Source organism: Antennarius striatus, chromosome 1, assembly GCF_040054535.1.
Source record: "Antennarius striatus isolate MH-2024 chromosome 1, ASM4005453v1, whole genome shotgun sequence".
Classification (NCBI taxonomy): domain Eukaryota; kingdom Metazoa; phylum Chordata; class Actinopteri; order Lophiiformes; family Antennariidae; genus Antennarius; species Antennarius striatus.
In genome coordinates, this window is record NC_090776.1 from 12,492,225 (window position 1) to 12,513,020 (window position 20,796).

Consider the following 20,796-nt stretch of genomic DNA (forward strand, 5'->3'; position numbering starts at 1 on the left):
ATGCTTACCTTCATGCGGTCGTATTTATCATCTACGTCCTGAATCCAGGAAATGAACTGGCGAGCGTTGAATCGATCTCTCACAGATTTGTTCTCATCACCCTGAGAACAAACACCAAGTAATAAAGCACAGTAAGTATGGATTAAATAATGATTGGCTTCTAACAAAATTTGCTGTGCTTGGCTGAACACTTGCTGGCATAATCCTGCATCTCTTACCTGGCTCTCTGAAGGCATGTTATACACTTCGGAGTCCAACAGCATGGTGCAGGCACTGAATGGCACAGCCTGATTTGCTATTGTCCTGGCCGCTCTGCAATGGACCCGCAAAACTTCCTGCTCACATGAAACGATCAGCTTCTCCTGTAATTAGTAGGCAAAAGATAAAAGTAAAATAATTGCCATTATACTGGACACGGACTGGCTAATTGGCGAGCTCTATAGAGATGATGAACAATGCTGGTTAGTCCTCAATAAGCAGAGACAATCATCCAAAAAGGCTTTCTCTTACTCGTTCTATGCTGTGCTGCAACCTGAGCTTCCCCCTGACTGCCTCTTGTTGTCTGAAGAGCTCTTTCAAAGGTTCTGACAAAGATGGTGGTGGGGCGATCTGAGGGAGAAGCAAACCATTGTAGCGTTATTTGTCTTCTAGCGTCTTTCTATAGATATTTACCACACTGGTGTAATCACTCAGAACAAATAATAAAGGCAAGACATGTGAACTTACAACAGGTATGTGAAGCTTGCTGAGGGGCTTGCTGTCCAGCAGGTAGGAGCCAGTGTAGGTCACGTATTCAGCGTAACACTGTGGGGCCTGTGGGGTGATATAACACAGAATCTTCCTCTTTTCCTCAATCTTCTTCCTGATCTGCAAGTACTCAAAGTAAGGGTTGGAACGATCGCTGTGATAGGGCTCGATATCATCCAGCTTGATGGCGTTGACTACAACAGCCAAAGTCTGTTGGATCATTTCCCTGGTCTGCTGCATGGCTGTGTTGACCAGCTGGACCTGGACTTGTTGACCAGCAGAACGTGGAAATTTCCTCTTGCGTGGATGTTGGGTCTGAGAATCTTCCTCATCCATGGGAAGAGGGCGACCTTTCGTTGTCTTACTGAGAACCACTGTTGCAGATGTTAGCGAAGCAGGCAGAGTCACGGTTGGGTTTGAATTGGATGCTGTAGAGGAGACACTGAGGACTGATTCTTTGTCCTTCTTCAGAGCTGTGAGGGAAGATGTTGAGGTGGGTGTTGGGGTTCTCGTAGGAATGGGATTGGTACTCAAAGCTGGACTCGTCATTAGTGGGGTGGAAGTGGCAGACAAGGTTGTTATGCTGGAGGTAGAAGTGACAGCAGCAGCAGAGGGATTGTTCTTGGCGCGATTGCGGGTCATCCTTTGAGGGACTTCATCCACCTTTTTGGAGATATCTACATTGGTGGACACAGTGGTCAGGGGTAGCGGTGTTAGTTTGGAAAAAGTGTCCTGAGTATCTGGTAGGTCCACTGTACTGGAGAGGGTGACTGCCAATGGGAGCTGAGGAAGATGGCTGGTGGAGATAGATTCTGCTATGGGCTCCGGCATGCCCTCCTGTATAACCTCTGAGCTGACAGCAGAACCTGACTCTGTGGGTAACTGCCTGGACTCAGTAAGAGAGTGGATCTGTATGTGAGGTTGCTGACTGGCATCAGACTTGACAGACGAATACAACATGTTGGGATCTAACTCATCAGGCCGCCCATAAGGTCCTTTCCTTTCCAACATGCTGCCCTGTTGCTGTGTAAGTGAGAAAGAATTGTGGATTGGAACACTCTGGGGCTCAGGGTCCAACTCTTGTGAGAAGTTGGTGTGTGGTGATGGTACAACATAGTCTTGTCTCGTTGGTTCCCCAAGACCCAGGTCTCCAGCAGGACATGTAGTCTCAGCCAGGCTTGGTAAGTTCACCTCCATTATGCCTGTATCCTCTCTGTCCGTGATGGTATGTCTAATGTGGGTTGTCACAGACTTGTTATGATCAGGCAGTTCTGGATCTCGAGATTCGGCTTCCTCTGACTTGTCTGGTAGCGGTAGGTCAGGCAAGGAGAACGGGCCCAGGTCATCCAGTTCATCTGCATCAGCTGAGAAGGGATCTGCCCAAGGCACCACAGGCTCGGGGCCCACAGTTGAAGCCATATGGCCATCAGTGGCAGCACTGAAGCAGTGTGTGGTCTGTCTGCTCTCTGGTTCTAAGCATGTTGACTCTGTGCCCATTTGGTGACCATCCTCCATGCTGGGCTTGTTACATTCTTGGAAAAAAGATTCCAGCCTCTCGGAGGATGACGTGGTATTTAAATAGTTGGGTTCCCCATCAATACCTGTGTCAGACCTCTCTGGAGACGGGATATCAGCAACAGCCTCCCTCTGCTCATCAAAGTCCACTGGATCATCTTTGTGCCACCTGTTCCATGTGGCATAAGGAGGAGTGACCGAGGGATGTCCAGACAGGTGCTGCATATCGCTATCCGAATGAGAGTATGGACTGGTTATTTTGGAGACAGCAGCCTCTATCTCCCCATACGTCCTGTGGGGAGATTTCAGGTCCATATCTGGGTTCCAACCCATATTGTGATCAAAACAGTTTTCTCCACGATGGGCTGCAGAGCTGTTGGGGGAAAGCTGGTGGATCTCTGGATCCTGCCGGTCTGGAGACTCAGAAGGCCAGCTTTTCCTCAGTGGGTCATCAACTCGAGGGGAGAATGAGCAAGGCTCTCTGGTTTTCTCTGGCTCCTCCACTACACAATGGTCTCCGTCATCTCTCCCATCTATATCACACATATCTGCTTCCTCATCCTCATCATCTTCGTCGTCATCCTCCTCCTCCTCCTCCTCCTCCTGCTCCTCCGTGACAGACGGAAGATCTGAAAGGACCAGGTTAGGTTCACTGTGGTGAGGCTCAGAGATATCATCAATGTCCAGGGGAGGCAAAGCAGCAGGGGCAGGGGTTGGTGGCGCAGCGATGTCAAAGCAGGGCTCCTGAGGGTCTGGCCTGTGAACTGGCGTAGACGGTTTTGGCAAGAAACTGTTGTATACACTTTCGGGAAGGTGTTCATTACCTTCGCTGCTCGTTAGAATTGGCGCGGCCAGATCTTGTGACGAATGGACTGGCTCCCGCCGAGGGGACAACATCCTAATTGGTGAGAAATAGGGACATGATAGACAGTCCATTCTATCCACTGTTGCAGATTTGTCCTCGAGAGTATGGGAGGAAGACAAAGGATCAAATTCAGGAGCTGGATCACTCTGCTGTCGCAGAAATTTGTCAGCCTCAGCCTTGAACTCTTCGTCCAGAGGCCTGCGGACATCAGAGGATGCAGAACGGCTGACTAGCGGCAGCTGGAGGTTCTTTGCAGGGGTAGGGCAAGTTCCCTCTGGAAAACTCTGGGAGTTGGAGTACCTGCTGGTTGAAGACAAGAGAAAACATCAGAAAATATGTAATCGAACACAACATGGCAACAGTGCACGCAAATGATTAAAACAATGTCATTGACTAAAGTATTTTCCGCACTGGCATCAGACTTGACAGACAAATACAACATGTTGGGATCTAACTCATCAGGCAGTCCATAAGGTCCTTCCCAACATGCTGCCCTGTTGCTGTGTAAGTGAGAAAGAATTGTGGATTGGAACACTCTGGGGCTCAGAGTCCAACTCTTGTGAGAAGTTGGTGTATGGTGATGGTGCAACATAGTCTTGTCTCGTTGGTTCCCCAAGACCCAGGTCTCCAGCAAGGCATGTAGTCTCGGCCAGGCTTGGTAAATTCACCTCCATTATGCCTGCTTCCTCTCTGTCTGTGATGGTATATCTAATGTGGGTTGTCACAGAATTGTTATGATCAGGCAGTTCTGGATCTCGAGATTCGGCTTCCTCTGACTTGCCTGGTAGCGGTGGGTCAGGCAAGGACAACGATGGCCTGGATTATAAGGCTTGTAGGTACGCGTTATAATCCAGGTGCACTGGATTACAAGGCGTACCTAAAAGCCTTTAATTTTCTCAAAAACCAACAATGCGTTTTATAATCCAGTGCGCCCTATAGTGCGGAAAATACCGTATTTTAATACCTTTCAAAGAATGATGGCGAGCAGGCATTCATTGACATGGTCATAGCTGATGAGTTCTGGCAGTCTAGTCCATCCAACATTATGTCAGGATAATCTTCTGCACTGCAAGATGGGGTGCGTGGTGTCTGCATTACTTCCTCAAAGCTGGGGCAGGAGATGACTGACGTTGGTGTGGGGACACCTGTTGGCCTGTTTTGATCTGGCCGTGGAGAAGCTGGGAGGTTCTCCTTCATTTGATGTCCAGCCAGCCAGTCCTTGGAGTTCTGATTGTCAGTTGGCTGGAACTTCCTACTCGGAGACATAATCTGGGCAGGTACACCCACATCTTTCAGCTTCTTCTCTTTAAGTCCCAACTCTAGACTATTGGATTTCTTTGACAGTTCACTACGATTTTTCCTTGCTTCCTCGGAGGACTTGGCTCTGTCCTTGAGCTTGGGGTCTCCTGACTTGGGTCTGAGCTTCTCCATCTGCTTCATCCTTTCTTTATGTCTCTTGTGGCGTTCTTCAATTTCTTGGTCTTTTAGACTCAACATCTGACCAAAGCTTGTCATTTGATAATCACCATCCACCAACAGTTTTTCACGAGGGCGAGTATCTTTCCGAGCCGTGTCTTTGGATTGAGACAGCTTGTCATTCTCATCCTTAGCCTTACATTTACTGTGGTCCATTCTGTTATCTTTTTCCAATATGTCTCGGTTTCTGTCTTTTTTCAGATCAAATTTAGGACTTTCTTCTTTTGACCTGTCTTTCAGAATTATGACCTGTGGGCTATCTTTCAATCCTGACTTCACATCCTCTTTGGAGTGTTTAAATGAGCCAAAACCATCAGTGTACTTATTTTTCTCCTCTTTCATTTTTTCCTTATGCTTCTCCTTTTTCTTTTTGTCCTTCATTCTGTCACTGATGATACCAGCCGCTTTGTCTTTGTCCTTTTTGGACATCTCTTTTTCAAATTCCAATGTTTTATCAAAGTCGTCCTCACCATCTCCCTTACAACCATAAGGGAATGTGTAAGGGTCTGCCTCGAGAGGCATAGGTTCTTTCTCAAATGGTAGGCTCTCTCTGCGGCTGTAGGACTCTCTGATATCCTCTGTCTTGTCACGTTTGTCCCCTTTGTCCTTTTTGATCTTTTCTTTCTCTTTGTCATGACTTTTCTTGGATGAAGACGAAGAGGAATGTCTATGCCTCTCTTTGTCTCTGAATTTGTCCTGGGGTGTAGATATGGACAGAGAGTCTCTTCTGTCCTCCGACACATCGGTCAGGCTCAAGGAGTCATAGTAAGTTGTGAGGACTGGCTCATGACCACGGTCAGTGAAACTATCTGAAGAAATTTCACTGTTCTTGTCATTGGAATCATCCTTGTAGTCATTCATAGCTTCCTCTTCCAGTTTTTCTAAGAGGGATTTTTCATTCTCACCACTTCCTTTGGAGGGTTTCCTTTCCTTAGAATGTTCCAGCTTTTCCTTGTATTTGGTCTTTGTCTTTTCCTCACTGGTGTCTCTTTTGTCCAACAGCTTCTGCTTATTTTTCTTCTCTTGATTTGAGTCCACTGACATTCGGTCTTTTCTTTCCTTGTGCTTCACATCAACAGAATCTTTTTTGTCTTTATTGTGTTTGTCTACAAAGTTTTTCCTCTCTTTACCCGTGTCAAATGTGGCCTTTTCTTTCTTCTTTTCTTTGTGTTCTTTGTCTTTTGCCTTTTCGGTGTTATGTTTAGCCTCTGCAGAAGTTTTTCGCATTTTTTCTGATGGGAAGAGATCCAGCTCATCCTGATCAGGTGTTGAATCTTTTCTGATGGAGTCTGACAGTGCAACACCACCATTATAGCTGTCCTCATCGTCATCGCTTTCATCAGTAAATATATCTGCTATTTTATACCAAGTTTTCTCACGAATTTTCTCAGATTTTCTTTCCTCTTTCTTTACCTCCAAGAAATCCTTCTCCCTCTCAACATGTTTTTCTTGAGAGGCCTTCTCTTTCTTGTCTTTAATCTGTTCTGAAGACATCTTTCGATCCTTGTCTTTGCCATGAGACTCTTTATGTTTGTCTTTGGCTCCCTCCTTCTTGTCTTTGGTTACGCGGTCTACATCCTTGTCCTTGACAGTTTTTTCTGCGGAGCTTTTCTCACTCTTATCTTTCTCCACATCAGTTCCTCTGTCTTTTTTCTCTTTGTGCTTGTCAGCTTTTGTCTTTTCCCGCTTTTCCATTCCCTCGGCCTTCTTTTCCTTTCCAGAGTGGTTTCTTTCTCTGATATCACATGGTTTACCAACAGCATCAATGTCTTTGAAGAAGGTGTCATTGCCATATTCATCTCGTATAGAGTCCTGTTTGATTTTTAGATCTTTTCTTTCCTTTGTGAACTCGTACGAGTCTTTACGATCTCGGCTACTGTCGAGTGAATCCTTGTCTTTCTTGTCTTTTACTGTGTCTGCGGATTCCTTCCTCTTCTTTTCTTTTTCTACCGAGTGACTGGAGTTTAATTTTTGTTTTTCTGACCAATCTTTTTTCTTTTCATTTGTCTTTTCTAATGAGTCTTTTTCTTTCTTCTTAGAAGTGGTTTCTTTGTCTGATCTTTTCTCATTATGATCTGATTTCTTGTCTTTGACTTTGTTGTCTTTCCTCCTCGTCTCCTCCTTAACCGTCTCAACAATCAGTTTAACAGAGTTGTTGGCCTTGTATTCCTTATATTCTTTGACAGGAGCATCCCAGCTGTCCTCTCCATAAAGTGAGGAGTCTGAAGACATCTCGGAGCCCCATCTGTCATGATGGTCATCTGAGGCACTGAGCTTTGTGTCCTCCAGGTTGAGGAACCGGTTGTTAACTTCATAGCTTTCGTACTCTGTTTCTTCTTTCTGAGATTTATCTTTTTTACCTTTCTCCTTCTCCTCTTTAGTGTTTTTCTCCTTGTCAACCTTTATATGCTTTTCTTCTTTCTGCTCACCTTTCTTGTCTGCCTTTGAGGATGACTTCTCCTTGGACTTTTTCTTTTTCTCTTCTTTGTGAGGCTTTTGCTTATCCTCCTTGGTCTTGTCCTTGAGATTTCTATCCTTATCCGATTTTACAGGCTTCTCTCTCTCCTCTTTATTTGCCTTGTCCTTAGTGGAGTCCTTTGTTTTCTTTGTTTTCTCTTCCTTTGCTGTTCTATGGAGGTCTTTTCCAGATGACCAGTCTTTATCCTCAGACTTATTTTTTGAAAGCCTATCCTCCTTTTTTGAATGGTCTTTTTCATGTTTGGATAACTTGACCTTGCTCTCAGCTGGTGACTCTGACTCTACAGTTAAGGATTTCTGCCTCGAATCATCAAAATCAAAAGAATAGCTCTTGACAAATTTCTCATTCATGTCTTGATTAAGCACCAGACTGGGAGCTTTATCTTTTTCTTTATTTTTATGCTTGTGCTTTACTTTATGCTTTTTCAGCACTTTGCCATCTACGTCCGCTTTAGAAACTGCACCATCTGTATTGGAGTTTTTGAAGAACTCAGAATTTTTCTTGTCTGCGTTACTATGGACATTGTTATTCTTCTTCTTATTCTCCTGTGCTTTCCTCTTTACTTGCTTTATTGACTCAACACTTGAATCTGCAGAGGAGTAGTCAGACTCACTCGATAGTCTTGTCCGAACTGAATCTGAGAGAGAACTGACGTCTGACCATGTCGGAGATGATACCGTCTTCCAACCATCTGTCCTCCATTGTTTAGGATGCTGTTCTGCTAAAGATGGTACTTGTTTCTGAGAGTTCAAGTTTCCTTGGGAAGAGGATGAGGATGCGTTAAAGCCAGGAGATTCTTTCAGGCTCATTGCAGAAGTGTCCTTTACAGTATTTGAGCCCTTATCATCCTCACTTTCCATATCGCCACAATCGGAGTCAGATGTACAGAATTTGTCATTGACTTTGCCAAACCTGACCTCCTTACTGACATTATTTTTACTCTCCTTCTTCCGCTTCTTTTTGACTTTATTCTTGTCTTTCAGCTGTTTAGAGCTCATGGTGCCAGAGTCTCTAGTCTTTGTATTCGTTTGCTGGGCTTGTGGCCTTGGCGTCGGCGCTGGTGTGAAACACAACGTCCTATCATCCTCATCCGAACTGTTGCTGTCAGAGATGATCCGCCTGACAGTTTTCTTTGGTGTGAGCGAGTTGCTTTTGGAATAGGTTTTGACCTCCATCTTGGGTATGGAGATGAAGCTATTGGCCTTGCTGATCGTATCCTTACGGAAGTCTTTTTTCAAGAGGTGTTTATCATCCACAGGAGGGACGCGCTCTTCTTCATCATCCTCATCAAATTCATATTCATCCTTGACGGGTGTGACAGCAGATTTTGGAGGGTCCACTGCTTTCCCTTTCGTTTTCAGGCCCTTCTCAAACTCTGAGTCTGTGTTATTGCCGTCGACAGAGCTGGATGGGGCAAATGAGGGGGCATCTTCCTCTTCTGAAGATTCTGAGTAGTAAAAACAGAAAAGTCAATTTAAATGTTAATGCAACACCTGCAGCTCATCTTGTAATAATTATGTAGTTAGACAGCACAAAGATTTAGTAGAACCTACCTGATGAACTTTCTTCACTTGAAGTGTAAGTGCCTTTCCCCAGCAACAGATTCAGCATAGTTGGAGAGTTGGCAACCTTCAATGGTGTTTCACCTCTTCTGTTGCTTTGACGTGGATCCCCTCCATAACGTAGAAGTAGCTTAACCACCTGTAACAAATTAAATGACATATCTCATATTAATTATGTTAATCAACATCAATTACGATTGGGACGGCAGTGGCTCAGTGGTAGAGCAGGTCGTCCAATGTTCCAAGATCGGCGGATCGATTCCTGCTCCAATAGTATAAAGTGTACTTCTTCTTTCTTCTTCTTCTTCACTCAGTGACTTCGGAGCGTGAGCTGACAGTGGGAGATGTCAGCTCACCTCCCGAGCACTGCCGAGGCACCCTTGAGCAAAGCACCGTCCCCTTTACAAGCAGCCACTCTACCTCCTCTACCTGTCTAAGAACTAACAGTGTGAAATAGTGTGCAACTACCTAATTTCCCTTTCGGGGATTAATATAGTACAGTGATACCTCTGTACTCGACCATAATCCGTTCTGAGGTGGTGGTTGAGCACCGATTTGTTCGACCACCGAAACCAATTTTCCCATAAGAAATAATGGAAAGTATTTTAATCCGTTCTTACCATTTAGAAAAATACCTAAAATATTATAAGAACGTGTATCTAAACAACAATGAATACGTAAATGTGCACAAGCAGTACATGATAAAGATAAAGCATTATAAACCATTTTGTATAATTTACTTTACGTTTTAGAGAGTGGTTGATGGCACTAGCGTCATCATGGAAGGGGAATCCCTTCCATGATGACGCTAGGTAACGCGCCTCCAGGGGTTTTCTCCCTTCTCTCTCTCTTCCGTGGAGATGAATCTGGCTGGGCAGTAGCCTTCCTCTTTTCTTTAAGAAGGAACCTGTCCATTGTCAGTTGCTTCTGCTTCAACATAGTGGAAATGGTTGACTTTCATTTCGTACTGCGACGCGAGGTCGGACACTCGTACACCACTTTCATATTTTGCTATAATTTGCGTACGTCTTTGCGTACGTAATTTGCGTACGTGTTACTCCGCTGGCGGTCTGAGTCGAACTGACGCTTACCCGCTGGCCGAGGAGCGCAGCCGAGGAGCGCGTTCGGGTCGACTCGGCCAGTCGAGTACCGAAAATCTGTTCGGGGTCCGATACATTTTCTACTCGAATTTTTTGGTCGAGCACCGATTTGGTCGAGTATAGATGCGGTCGAGTACAGAGGTATCACTGTATATAAAATTAAACTAAAAAAATTAAAAATTACTATTCTCTAGTTAATATGTCGATCTTGTGGATCAGAATTTGAATGTCAACAGTCTGCTGAAAGTCAGAGCAGTGACTAATGGATTTTTCGTATCTTGTATTAGCTTCTGTTGGTCTATATACAGGTTGAGTCCTCTCAGACATGTAAAATCAAAGGATATAGGAAATGTCTCGCTTTACCTTGAAATGTCCATTGTTGGATGCATCATGAAGGGGAGTGTCATCATCCAAACCCTTGGTATTGACCTCTGCTCCGGCTGCCAGCAGCTGCTTGGCCACATCATAATAACCCCTGTTGCACGCCTCATGCAATGCAGTCCAGCCTAAACAACAGGGAAAATTGTACGAGAGGTGTATATAACATATATATGACTATATGTCAGTGCGATCAACAGTCACTCACCTGCAAAGTCTTTTACATTCACATCAGCTCCCTCGCTGATGAGTTCCTTGATGCGGCGTACCTCTCCACGGATTGCTGCTCTGTGCAGCCGAGTCTCTCCCCTCTCATTCCGTTTGTTCACTTTGTCTTTGGTTTTAGATGCAGAGTTTGGCGTTCCCTTCTGACCCAGACTGGACTGTGACTGATGCTTTGGTGTTGTGTCTACAAGCAGGAGATGGACTGTTTAAAAAAAATGTTTCTCTTGTGACACTTTTAAAAAAATTTTTTCCTGTATTTCTATGGCTTGTGACATTAACATGTTTTAAGTGAGTGCAGACAGAAGGGGGCAATCTCACACTAAGAATGAATGGCAGAGTGGTTGGCCCTACTTCTCTACAGCTTATTTTGTCACATTTACAAGATTAAACCCACGCCTTAATCACATTTACATTATTGAGTTTGTACAGCTATTGTCCCAAATTATATCTGTAACACATTCACTTAATCTACACCTTCAGGCATGACAGTAGGAAATCCACATGAAAATATGAATATACATCATCTTTACTGTGAATTGGTCCTGAATATATAATTCTATTTACATTTTGAATGTCAACAGCATAGGCAAGAATAATATGTTACATATCTACCCCAATTAATTTCTTTATGCATGGATAACCCAAAAAACAGGTTACTTTGTGAGATCCCTTCTGCAGGGGACAGTGGCACATAAAATAAATTCTTGCAGGCATATTGTACCTGGATGTTTATGATTTTGGGCAGAGATTGCACCAACAAGAGATTTAGTTTAATTACATTCAACAGCACTGTGACAAATTTTAAGAAAATAATTTATCATATGTGTTTACTTCTGCCAAAATAAAACCACATTCTGACGACAACAAATATTTACATTGCAGCTGTAATGAGATTTGATGACGATTGGTTGCTATTAGTATATTAAAATCAACTAAAGGGCAATGTGGTTGGTGGAGTAGATAGCACTGTTGTCTCACAGAAACCTCCGTGTGGATTTTGCATCTCCTCTCCATGTGTGCGTGGGTTCCCTCTGGCTACTCAGACTTCCTCCCATACTCCAAAAACACGAGTAGAGGTGGAGTAGTGATTAACAAATTACCCATGTGCCTGCGACTGTGAACGGATGTTTGTCTTTCCATGTGTGAGCCCTATGATGACCTGTATGAACTAGCTGGGAAAAGGCCTGGACCTTGTGCTATGTCTTCAATTAGATGGCAATTTCACTTTATGTTCTTCTTTGAATTAGCTGTAAATCTATCAGTTAATACAATTTCGAAATGTCTCAATCCAACAAGGCCATGCACGTTGCATTTACATTGCTTGTGAATTACGTTGCTTGTGAATAAAATGTGCCCATAAAAAGGCTTGAAAGGTGTTGAACCTCCTTGAGATAAAACAAAATGTATCGACCATTCACCTCAGCTGTCCGTAAGCCCAACCCACACGGCCCACCCCCTTGTTTGCCATCCATACACAGAAGACGTGGCCTCCATGATAATCACGCACCTGGACTGTTGACAGACTCCTCGGCTGTCATTTGCATGAGCAAGGCCACCTGCTGCCGCTCAGAGAGGGGATACCCAGCCCGGATCCCTGGCATCCCCATCCCAAATGGCAAACCCGCCTTCCGGGTGTTGGTGGGCTCCTTTTTAATGCGCTTCCTCTCAGGACCTGGTTTCTCTGTAGCAAGAGTGAGACGAGACGAGAGAACGTTAATCTTGTTGCAATGCAGAGATACCGTATTTTACAAGCACTTGATATGTCGACATGCTAACAAATTGAGTCAACTGACTCTCTGAAGGGGGAAGAGTAATAAGTGTTTATTTTTGTTAGTCCAATAAAAGAAGATGTTATGTAGACAGTCTGTTATGTATTTTTTTGATAATTCTCATTATGACCATAAATGCAGATGTATATCAATGTTACAAACACTACTTGTGACAATCTTTTAAACCATGCTTAATATATCTAAGCACAATTCATCACACAACTTAGCACATTTTATTTTTTGCTAAGCTAGTTCCCATGCTCATCATCTGTAAAAACCTTGACAAAATGCACACTGTTGATGTAGCCCAGTCTGTGAGAGGCTTGGTGGTAGAGTAGGGGGTGCCTTTTATGTTATTACCCAGCTGGCCCTGGTGAAGGGAGGGGCAAACGACCAGTGTGTTTATGTCTGTCTCTGAGCCAATCAGCTTGAGTTGGGGGGAGAGGAAAGAGGGTGTGACTTGGCAGGACCACAGTAATTACAAAACAGTTGGTTTACATTTCAATTCAACGTGGCCTTGCCAAGGTCACCACATGCCGGTCTGTCTGCCAAGCTCACTGGATACATGGTGCTACCGGACAAAAGCAGCTGCTATACAAAAACACACCCAGCATTTATTTTCAGGGGCAACATACCATCTGATGAGGGTAAAGCTATGCCTCTATAGCCCTTGACAGGGGGGGGGGGGCACAGCACATGGCAAAGAAAATAAAATGACAGCAACAACACAGACTCCAATCACAAAGAAACATACGTGTGAAGGTAAAGAAACTGATTTGTTTGGGACTTTTCTCATTCCTTAACTCAAGACCAAAATTATCCAAGTACATACAGCGAGAAGGAAGCACGGTGGCTTGAGCTTCCGGTGGCTAAATACTTTCCAGGGAGACTTTTCCAGTCCCAAGCACAAAGCTGATGAACTTTCACTAACATCTGCGAATACTTTAAAGCTAATGTGCCCCCACCTCTCTTTGATACACTCTCACATTCTCCAGAACATTTGCCATTTAGACACATTCCTTCTGCTGAGACTTTAAAAGTAGGAACCACAGAGGCAGTCTAAACATGTTTTGGTTTTTTTGAAAAGCAGAACAAAGTGCTATGCTAGCTTTTCCACGCTTAGTTTACAAGATCAGGAACCAGGAAGGCAATTATTAAACAGATGCACACATGCAGCAGACTGCTAGTAAACACCACACAGAGTCAAGTCTCCAAAGCAAGACTCATCATACGAGTAATGTCCCAGACAGACCAGAATCCTGGTGGTGAAATGCTAAATGTAGATGGGGCGATTGGTGGGGTAAGGAGACTGTGTCAAATTAAAACTTTATTTGTAAATCTAATAGCTAAGCAAACCTGACACATTCTTACACTAGCAACTACAGCCTTTATGAATGTGTATGTGGGCTTCATGTGACTGGATGCTGTATCATCACCATGAAGCAGCAGAAATTTAAATCAATGTACCGTTTATCTTCAATGACCAAGGAAGCTGGATTAAACAATTGTGTAATCGTTTTACTAGTCATCAACCAAAGTTTGACAAAAGAACTAAATGACAAATGGATAAATAATCACACTACACAGTGCATCTGCTCCTCTAGTATGTATTTCTTTCTGTAGGACTTCTATTTAAGGAACACTTCTGGGACTTTTCTTTGCCTCAGTAAAACAATATTCCTCAGCTTACGGCCAGAGGTGAAACCAAACTCTCCTCGCTGCCTGAAACCTGACTAACAAGATAAGGGGAAAATAATAAAAAGGAAAGCAACCTGAATGGGGACAGCCACTGATGAATGTCTACCGCAGAAAGGGAATGGGTTGCTTCTAACCATGAATGTGTGCTTATATATGTTTCATGTGGAGAGGGAGAGGTGGAGACAGGGGGAGGGAGAGGGAGAGAGAGAGAGAGATGTAGCTTTTGATATGACAGCTAGACAATATCATGGTGTAAGCGAAGACTGTCTGGTTCAGCAGGCCAACAGACTCCATGACAAGAAGAACCACTCTAACCAGTCTGACCAGGTATGTTTCACCAAAAACGGTAAGAGTGAAACAATGTTCTGCTTTGGCACTAATAAAAATTGCATAAACAGGAAGTGACGGGGAAAAGAGGCAGGAAGAGGCCAACAGGATGTTTAGTCAACGTTTTATATTGAGCAAGAGACTAAAATATTAAGTATGAATCATGGTGAGGTGAATTACGCTCTCTCTAACTGGCATGTTTGTTGCATATTGATGTAATTAGTTAGAGTGGCTCTTCACTCCCAGTGTGAATCTGGGAGACAGAAAAACAAACCTCAGTCTTGAAACCTGCCAGGGGGAAAAAAGATGTGCGGCCAGAATTTTTGCAGAAACCCCTGTTGGCCTTTTGTAACTCACTTGTCATGAGTCGATTTACACCTTCCTTCAAGATTCACAAACCTGACCATCAGTGGTGTGCTGCACAACTAATCTAATGGCAAATTGTTGCTGCGGTCAGAGTATACCCTAGAAGCAACTAAAAAGAACAACTCGTTTGGTTTTTGCATATTATGTTTGGCGGCCAATACAAAAATGGTTCTGTTATATTTTATTTTGTTTCACAGTGAGGGGGAAGAGCGTAAGAAGGATGACTTTAGGAAAGAGGAATGCTGCTCTCTAGCACTTGTCAAGGTGAGGTCAAGGGAGGTTTCTGAGATTTTGCAATGGGTGAGACCACAATTCAAGGTTTGACTTCTAATTGTGATATGTTTGCATCTGCAGGCACTGACAGTAAGGCCCCGTCCACACGATGGTGGATTTTTTTAAAAACGCAACTTTTTAAAAACGCATCGAAACGATTTGCGTCCACACGACAGCGTTTTAAAAAAAATCTCCGTCCACACGTAAACTCAGCAGTGCGTTTTCGAAGACAGCTATAAGCATGCCAAACCATGTGGTGGCAGTATTGAGTCAAATTTTATCCAATAGGAATCCTCCGTGTTTGACGTCACAGCGGTTTTCGTTGCAGGCAGGACGTCAGCGTTTTAAAAAATTCCCAGGGATACGCCGTCCACACGACAATGCAGACACAGTGTTTTTAAAAAAAATCCACCTCGGCCAGCGTTTCCGAAAAGTTGCGTTTTCGCTCCGGATATCTGCGTTGTCGTGTGGACGGAAGGCGTAAACGCAACAAAAAAGTTGCGTTTTTAAAAAATCCGTTATCATGGGGACGGGGCCTAAAAACACTTTCCTGTCTCGCCACCAGCTCAGACTCTTCTGGTATGTGCAATGCTTGAGCAGAAAATTTGCATACACTCACTAATCAGAGTTCACTAGCATTACAGTAAAGGCGTCATTTCAACATTTAAGAAATGCAGGAATAAACATAAATTTCTCCGTACAGTCATTATTAACCAGCGGATTTCCTCATTAACCTCCCTTCATTTGGAGCAATGCTGTCCTCACTGTCTCCCTTCCTCTGAGCCCCGCTGTAGCAGTAAACTAACAGCAGCAGCAAGCTGTCTCACTTCCAGGTGTGCTGACGGCGTAAGGTAAAGAAACGATTTGATTGGATGAACTGAGTGGCGCTATTCTCTAATTAACTGGAGGAGCAGCGCCCACCGTCTGTAGCCATGACCGTCAGTAAATATGCGCCAAGAAAATTTACTCTCGTGAATTTTCAAAACATTCCGGCATCATGTGCCTTAGACACAAAGTGAAAGCAACTTCAGAAAATTACAAAAATGTAAGCATGCGAGATGGAAGGAACAGGGAGTAAAAATCTCTTTAGCGGTAGAGTAAGTAGATATAACTCCTCATGCTGACACAAAATAGTCCCTAACATACTAAAAAAAATGACCCCAAACCACAACAGTCGCCTGTGGCAACTTTCACGCTTTTAGCATTGCTCTGAGTGTAATCTCAAAACATAAATAAATGGAGAGACTGGACTAGTGCTGACGATTAAGGCTGTTAGCAAAGCTTCTGAGCTAGACAATCACCAACAAGCTAAATCTTGAACCTGTAAAGCTCCAAGTCAAACAAGCATGAGCAGTAGTCCTTCTCTGTCTAATTAAAGAAAACACAAAGCCAAATTCTTACCAAAGCCAGACCGGGAAGTTACACAAATCCCCATTTAATTGGACCATGATTTTGTGTGGTCTGCCACCTTTTGGACTCTGATTGTTGGGACAAATTCCTTGGTTCGGCCACAGATAAAGCTGAGCTGAAATTACAAAAAGCCTAACCCCTCTCACAGAGCATGCTTTCTTAAACTTCCTGTGAGCTTGAGAGGATGTGATGCAACAACTCCCCGCCCTCTCTCTGATCGTCACTGGAATGTCACATAGTAGGGCAGACAGTATAAATGAAGTAAATCCACAGCAATATTTTCTTACCTGAGTCAGAATCTTTCTGGTCTCCATTAGCTCCAGCAGTGAAAGGTAGCTTCCTTTTGGGGGCCTTTTCTTTCATCTCTTTAACCCCATCATTGCGATCCAATTTGGGAGTCTTATTTGACAACACTTTATCCTGTGAAAGACACAAATTAGAAAATGAACAAAAAGAAATTTACATATTTAACAAAGCTTCATATTTTGGTGTGAACAAGTCATAGATCAAAATAGTCAGAATGGGATGAGCTAGCTTTGGGGCCTTCATCCTTCTGCAGTTGGAGCTATTGGAGCAAAAAGTTTTCCACGGAGTTCCTTCTGAGATTCCTGGCTCCCAACCCAGAGCACAAAGAGTCAGGCACAGAGAGAAGAGTTTAAGCTGACGCCAGTTCGGCTGTGGTCTGCAGCGGCTGGAAACAATCCCAGGCCCAAGTGTATTTCCTATCAACATATGTAAATACTTCTGTGTTACTTCATCTAGTTTGTTTGCTCTGAGATTGAGATCTGATAGCGACTGACTTACAATGACAAGCAACTTTAAGAACTGCACACGCATGGCAAGTATTAAAATTACAACGCACTGAAAAGAGGAATGCAGTAAAAGATAAGAAGCTTTCAGCAATAGCTACTGTATTTCATTCAAATACAATTAATTCAAGTGAGACACCATCCGCCAGAAATGAATAAATTAGGACATCACAAGTCAAAGCAGGCAAACCACAGAGCATAAAAACAAACGACAACTTAAACACACAAACACTGTAGGACACTTGGGAGAGGGGAGGCAAGTAGGATTCAAAGCTGTTCACAACAAAAATGGTAAAAATTTGTTTTAACTTCAATACAAAACTTAAGTTAAAAAAGTAAGAAAGAAGCACGAGATATCCCTTGGTGTATTTTAATGTCTATTTGCATTTCTGATGAAACATCACATTTTTATTATTTATTTAACATAAATAACCTCACCTCAGCAGTCTGATACAATTCCTACTTGTAGGATGAGTGGGTTTGGTTTGCGACCATAGAAACAAAAAAACCCAAAAACAAACGCACGCTCCTAAATAGCAAAAGTGTTTTGGTGTTACATACAGAAAGTTTTGTGATGTAAATATGAAAAACAGTTTGAGTGCAAAAAACGACATACACAAATGGGCAGTACCACTCCTATACCATCCTGGGCTAGTGCTAGCCATTCGTCACTTCGCCATAAGCGAAGTGGCAAATGGTGAAATAGCGATCGCGAAATAGTTTTAGCCTTTTTTCCGTAAAAATAAGAACGCCACTGTGACTACACAGTCTAAAAACCTTGTAGCCAATCTGGAATTTACTTCGCTTATGGCGAAGTGGCGAATGGCTAGCGCAAGCCCAGACCTGCATAAAGTAGGATAGAAATAAAGATATTTAAGCTTGAACTATTGACTTTTGTGTATTTTTGTAGGTAAACTGAACAGAAGATTTCGCCCTCAGAATGCAGGAAAACAACCCCATTTTCTAAAAGATTTCCCGGGGGAGGCCCCCCGATCCCCCCCGTGTGTGGGGGGGTCTCCCCCCCCACACACCCCACTCTAATATTTTTCAATTGTTGGGGGGGTTTACACCCCCCAACAATTGAAAACTTAGATACAGTCATACAAAATATTACTCAATGTTTACCTGTAAGTTTTTTTACTTGCTATTATAGCAAGCTGCTGTCTTGGACACAGAATGTGGCTTTTTGTGGCTTACTCAATTAGTTAAAGCTGAGCCACAGTGGCTCAGTCATACTAGCTCCTGGTGCAAGCCCAGCCACCCCTCTCTTCACTTTGTCTGTGGGAAAACAACTATGGAGTGCTGCATTCAAAATACTTTCTAGACTTATTAGAAATCTTTGAATTTTTCATGGATAGAAATGAAAATGGCCTTTAAGTCAGACAGACGCAACTTGAATTTACCAGGGTGCTGAAACTGAAAAGATACCAGAAACGAAAGAAGGAAGTACTCTTCTGGTACGCTAGGATAGGTCAAGACCTTTTGATGCAGGTGCAGATGAGAGGCTCAATAGAGGGAACAAGATCGCAGGTCAGAGGTAATGCACACACTTAATACTGCTTTCTATCCTCTGCTTATCTCTCCCTATCCTTAGGGCAGGTTTTCTATTATGTTTTGACTCTTTGAACTCCTCCCCCTGCCTTGCCTCAGTCATAAGACTATGATGTCATGGTACAGTAGACAAACAATGTCAGCTACAGTGAGCAGATATCTCTCACCCTTCCTCCCTCCGTTTCCTCTCAGTGACACGAAAGATATTTACCTTAGAACACACATTTGTTGCAAAGACATGACACACAAATCCTTGCAATGTCTTAAGCACAACTAAATAAGAAAGCTGAATTATGAGGGAGGAATCTTTGGAAAAAAAACCAAAAGATAAACAATGACCTTTTAATGCAATTTAGCTCCAAAGTTTTTTTTTTCTCTGTGAATTAAATGGAGGAAAAGCTTCAAACCATCCTCATTTTTACCAGAAGAGAGCTTGTTTGATAGCCTAGCAATGCCTGCTCTTTTCGTCTCATTCTGTTTTCCACCCTGTGTGCTTCACTACCTCCCTCCCTCCCTCCCTCCATGCCAGAGTCTGATGCAATCCTTTGCAGAGGGCTGTAAATCCATGCCTGCATAAGCTGTAATGCTCTCCTCGCCTGTTGGTGCTGCTGGCTTGTAACTGTTGGCACCTGCCATGACATCATCAAGCTGCGTCCAACAATTTTCTCCACTGCAAACAACACAACTGCACCCACTGTCGATGTAAGGGTGTGCAGCAGGGAAATCCTGCATTTTAACAGTAAATATGTCTAAACATGCCAACATAGCTGCCTCGTTTCAAAAGTGTCTCTGAATAAGATGAGTAAGTCGTTCTTACTTTTTTTCCCCTGGATTACAATGACAACCAGGCTGGTGTTTAAGGAACCAACAGCATCCATTAATCAGTTATGTAATAGTGAGTTTTGCCATTTCGCATAAAAGGTGGCTCTAAAAGGTGGTTAAAAAGATATAGAACTTGAAACTGCAGTAAGAATGCTCTCTTTTGTTAATATCTATAATTTGTTTGTCGTTGTTTTATCTATTTTTAAAATAGGCTCCAATGCAACATCCTCCATCTTTAGCTACCAGTTTAGAGTTGCTTCAATCTCTGATTGGAGATGCCAAGTAATAGTCTAGTCAAAACAGTCTGGTAAAAAAAAATTGTATCATATCAGTATCATATCATATATCAGCATCCATTATGCAGTGGAGGAGAAACACTATTATTTTATATCATTTAGAACAGAACTGACAAACTGCACTTCTTTAGGTCCAACTTGGTGCTTTAATCTTAGAAGTAGCTGGGTTATGAGGCATTTTCATCAAAAATGGCATATTAAATCACCTCTAGTAAAAATTGACATTTAACCAAGTATAAATCATAAATACGTGAATTTACTACACAGTAATCCCCTCGCTTATTCAAGATGCACGGCTTCACTTCATCGTGGATTTTCAGTAGGTAGTTACTTGATACCGAATGTGCATGCCATTAGCTGACAGCATCCGTGTGTGCGCTGCGTTTCCATGAGTCATGGACTTACAGAACGCAGCTTATTAAAGAAACACTTTTCTTTAATAGAGAAGTGTTTTAAACAGTCTATAAGAGTGTGGGAAAAGGTAATACAGATATCAGATGGTTTAATATCAGTATGGAAAGGGTTCATAAACGTTTAAATTACTGTAAATACTAAAATAAATAGTTTGTCGCTATAGCGCAGAATTTCATTTTTCACGGGTGGTCCTGGGACGCATTAACCACAAGTAACGAGGGATTACTGTAGTTTAAATAAATTTTATAATTTGCCAATAACTCCTCCAAATGTCTAAAAGGTACTTGCTTAATGTTGTTGTGAACAAAATGTAAAAAATGTGAGAAATTATTGAAAGATGGACCTCAAAGACATACAGATGGAAAGCTCTGATTTCACCAGAGGTCTGTTTGAACCTGTTCAGTGTTAGAACAATAAAACACTCAGTAGGATGGCAAATCTTTCCCCCTCATTAGTTTCTGGGAGAGTCTAATTGTTTGAAATGCAAATGGAAACACCTTCTGTTTGTTGCAACGCATATGTGCACCGATTGCAGGCAAATGTGCGAATCTATCGGAGTCCTCCTTGGTCCAAATTACATTTACTGAGTTGGAGACAGAAAGCTTCTTGGAATGAGTCGACATGACATCTTTGTCGAAATGTTGTTGTATGAACACAGAACATCCCCTAAAACAGAAAGGAAAATTCCTTTCTCCTTTTGGCAAAAACAATGTG

General features: G+C 42.9%; 1 protein-coding gene across 4 annotated transcripts in view; it reads right to left on the reverse strand.

The window, feature by feature from the left end:
• The window catches only part of ankrd11 (ankyrin repeat domain 11), a 105,429-nt gene that overhangs the window by 4,301 nt on the left and 80,332 nt on the right, over positions 1-20,796 (reverse strand). For 2 of the 4 annotated variants that reach the window (XM_068329332.1, XM_068329417.1), the window contains 10 exons: positions 16,478-16,610; positions 11,855-12,028; positions 10,331-10,531; positions 10,108-10,250; positions 8,636-8,783; positions 4,092-8,529; positions 727-3,430; positions 511-609; positions 219-362; positions 9-101 (listed from right to left, as the gene is read on the reverse strand). In XM_068329332.1, the coding sequence (XP_068185433.1) occupies positions 9-101; positions 219-362; positions 511-609; positions 727-3,430; positions 4,092-8,529; positions 8,636-8,783; positions 10,108-10,250; positions 10,331-10,531; positions 11,855-12,028; positions 16,478-16,610 (8,277 nt within the window). Of the gene's footprint in view, positions 1-8; positions 102-218; positions 363-510; positions 610-726; positions 3,431-4,091; positions 8,530-8,635; positions 8,784-10,107; positions 10,251-10,330; positions 10,532-11,854; positions 12,029-16,181; positions 16,311-16,477; positions 16,611-20,796 lie in introns of those variants that run through there. The other 2 variants (XM_068329511.1, XM_068329595.1) reach the window with 2 other exon arrangements.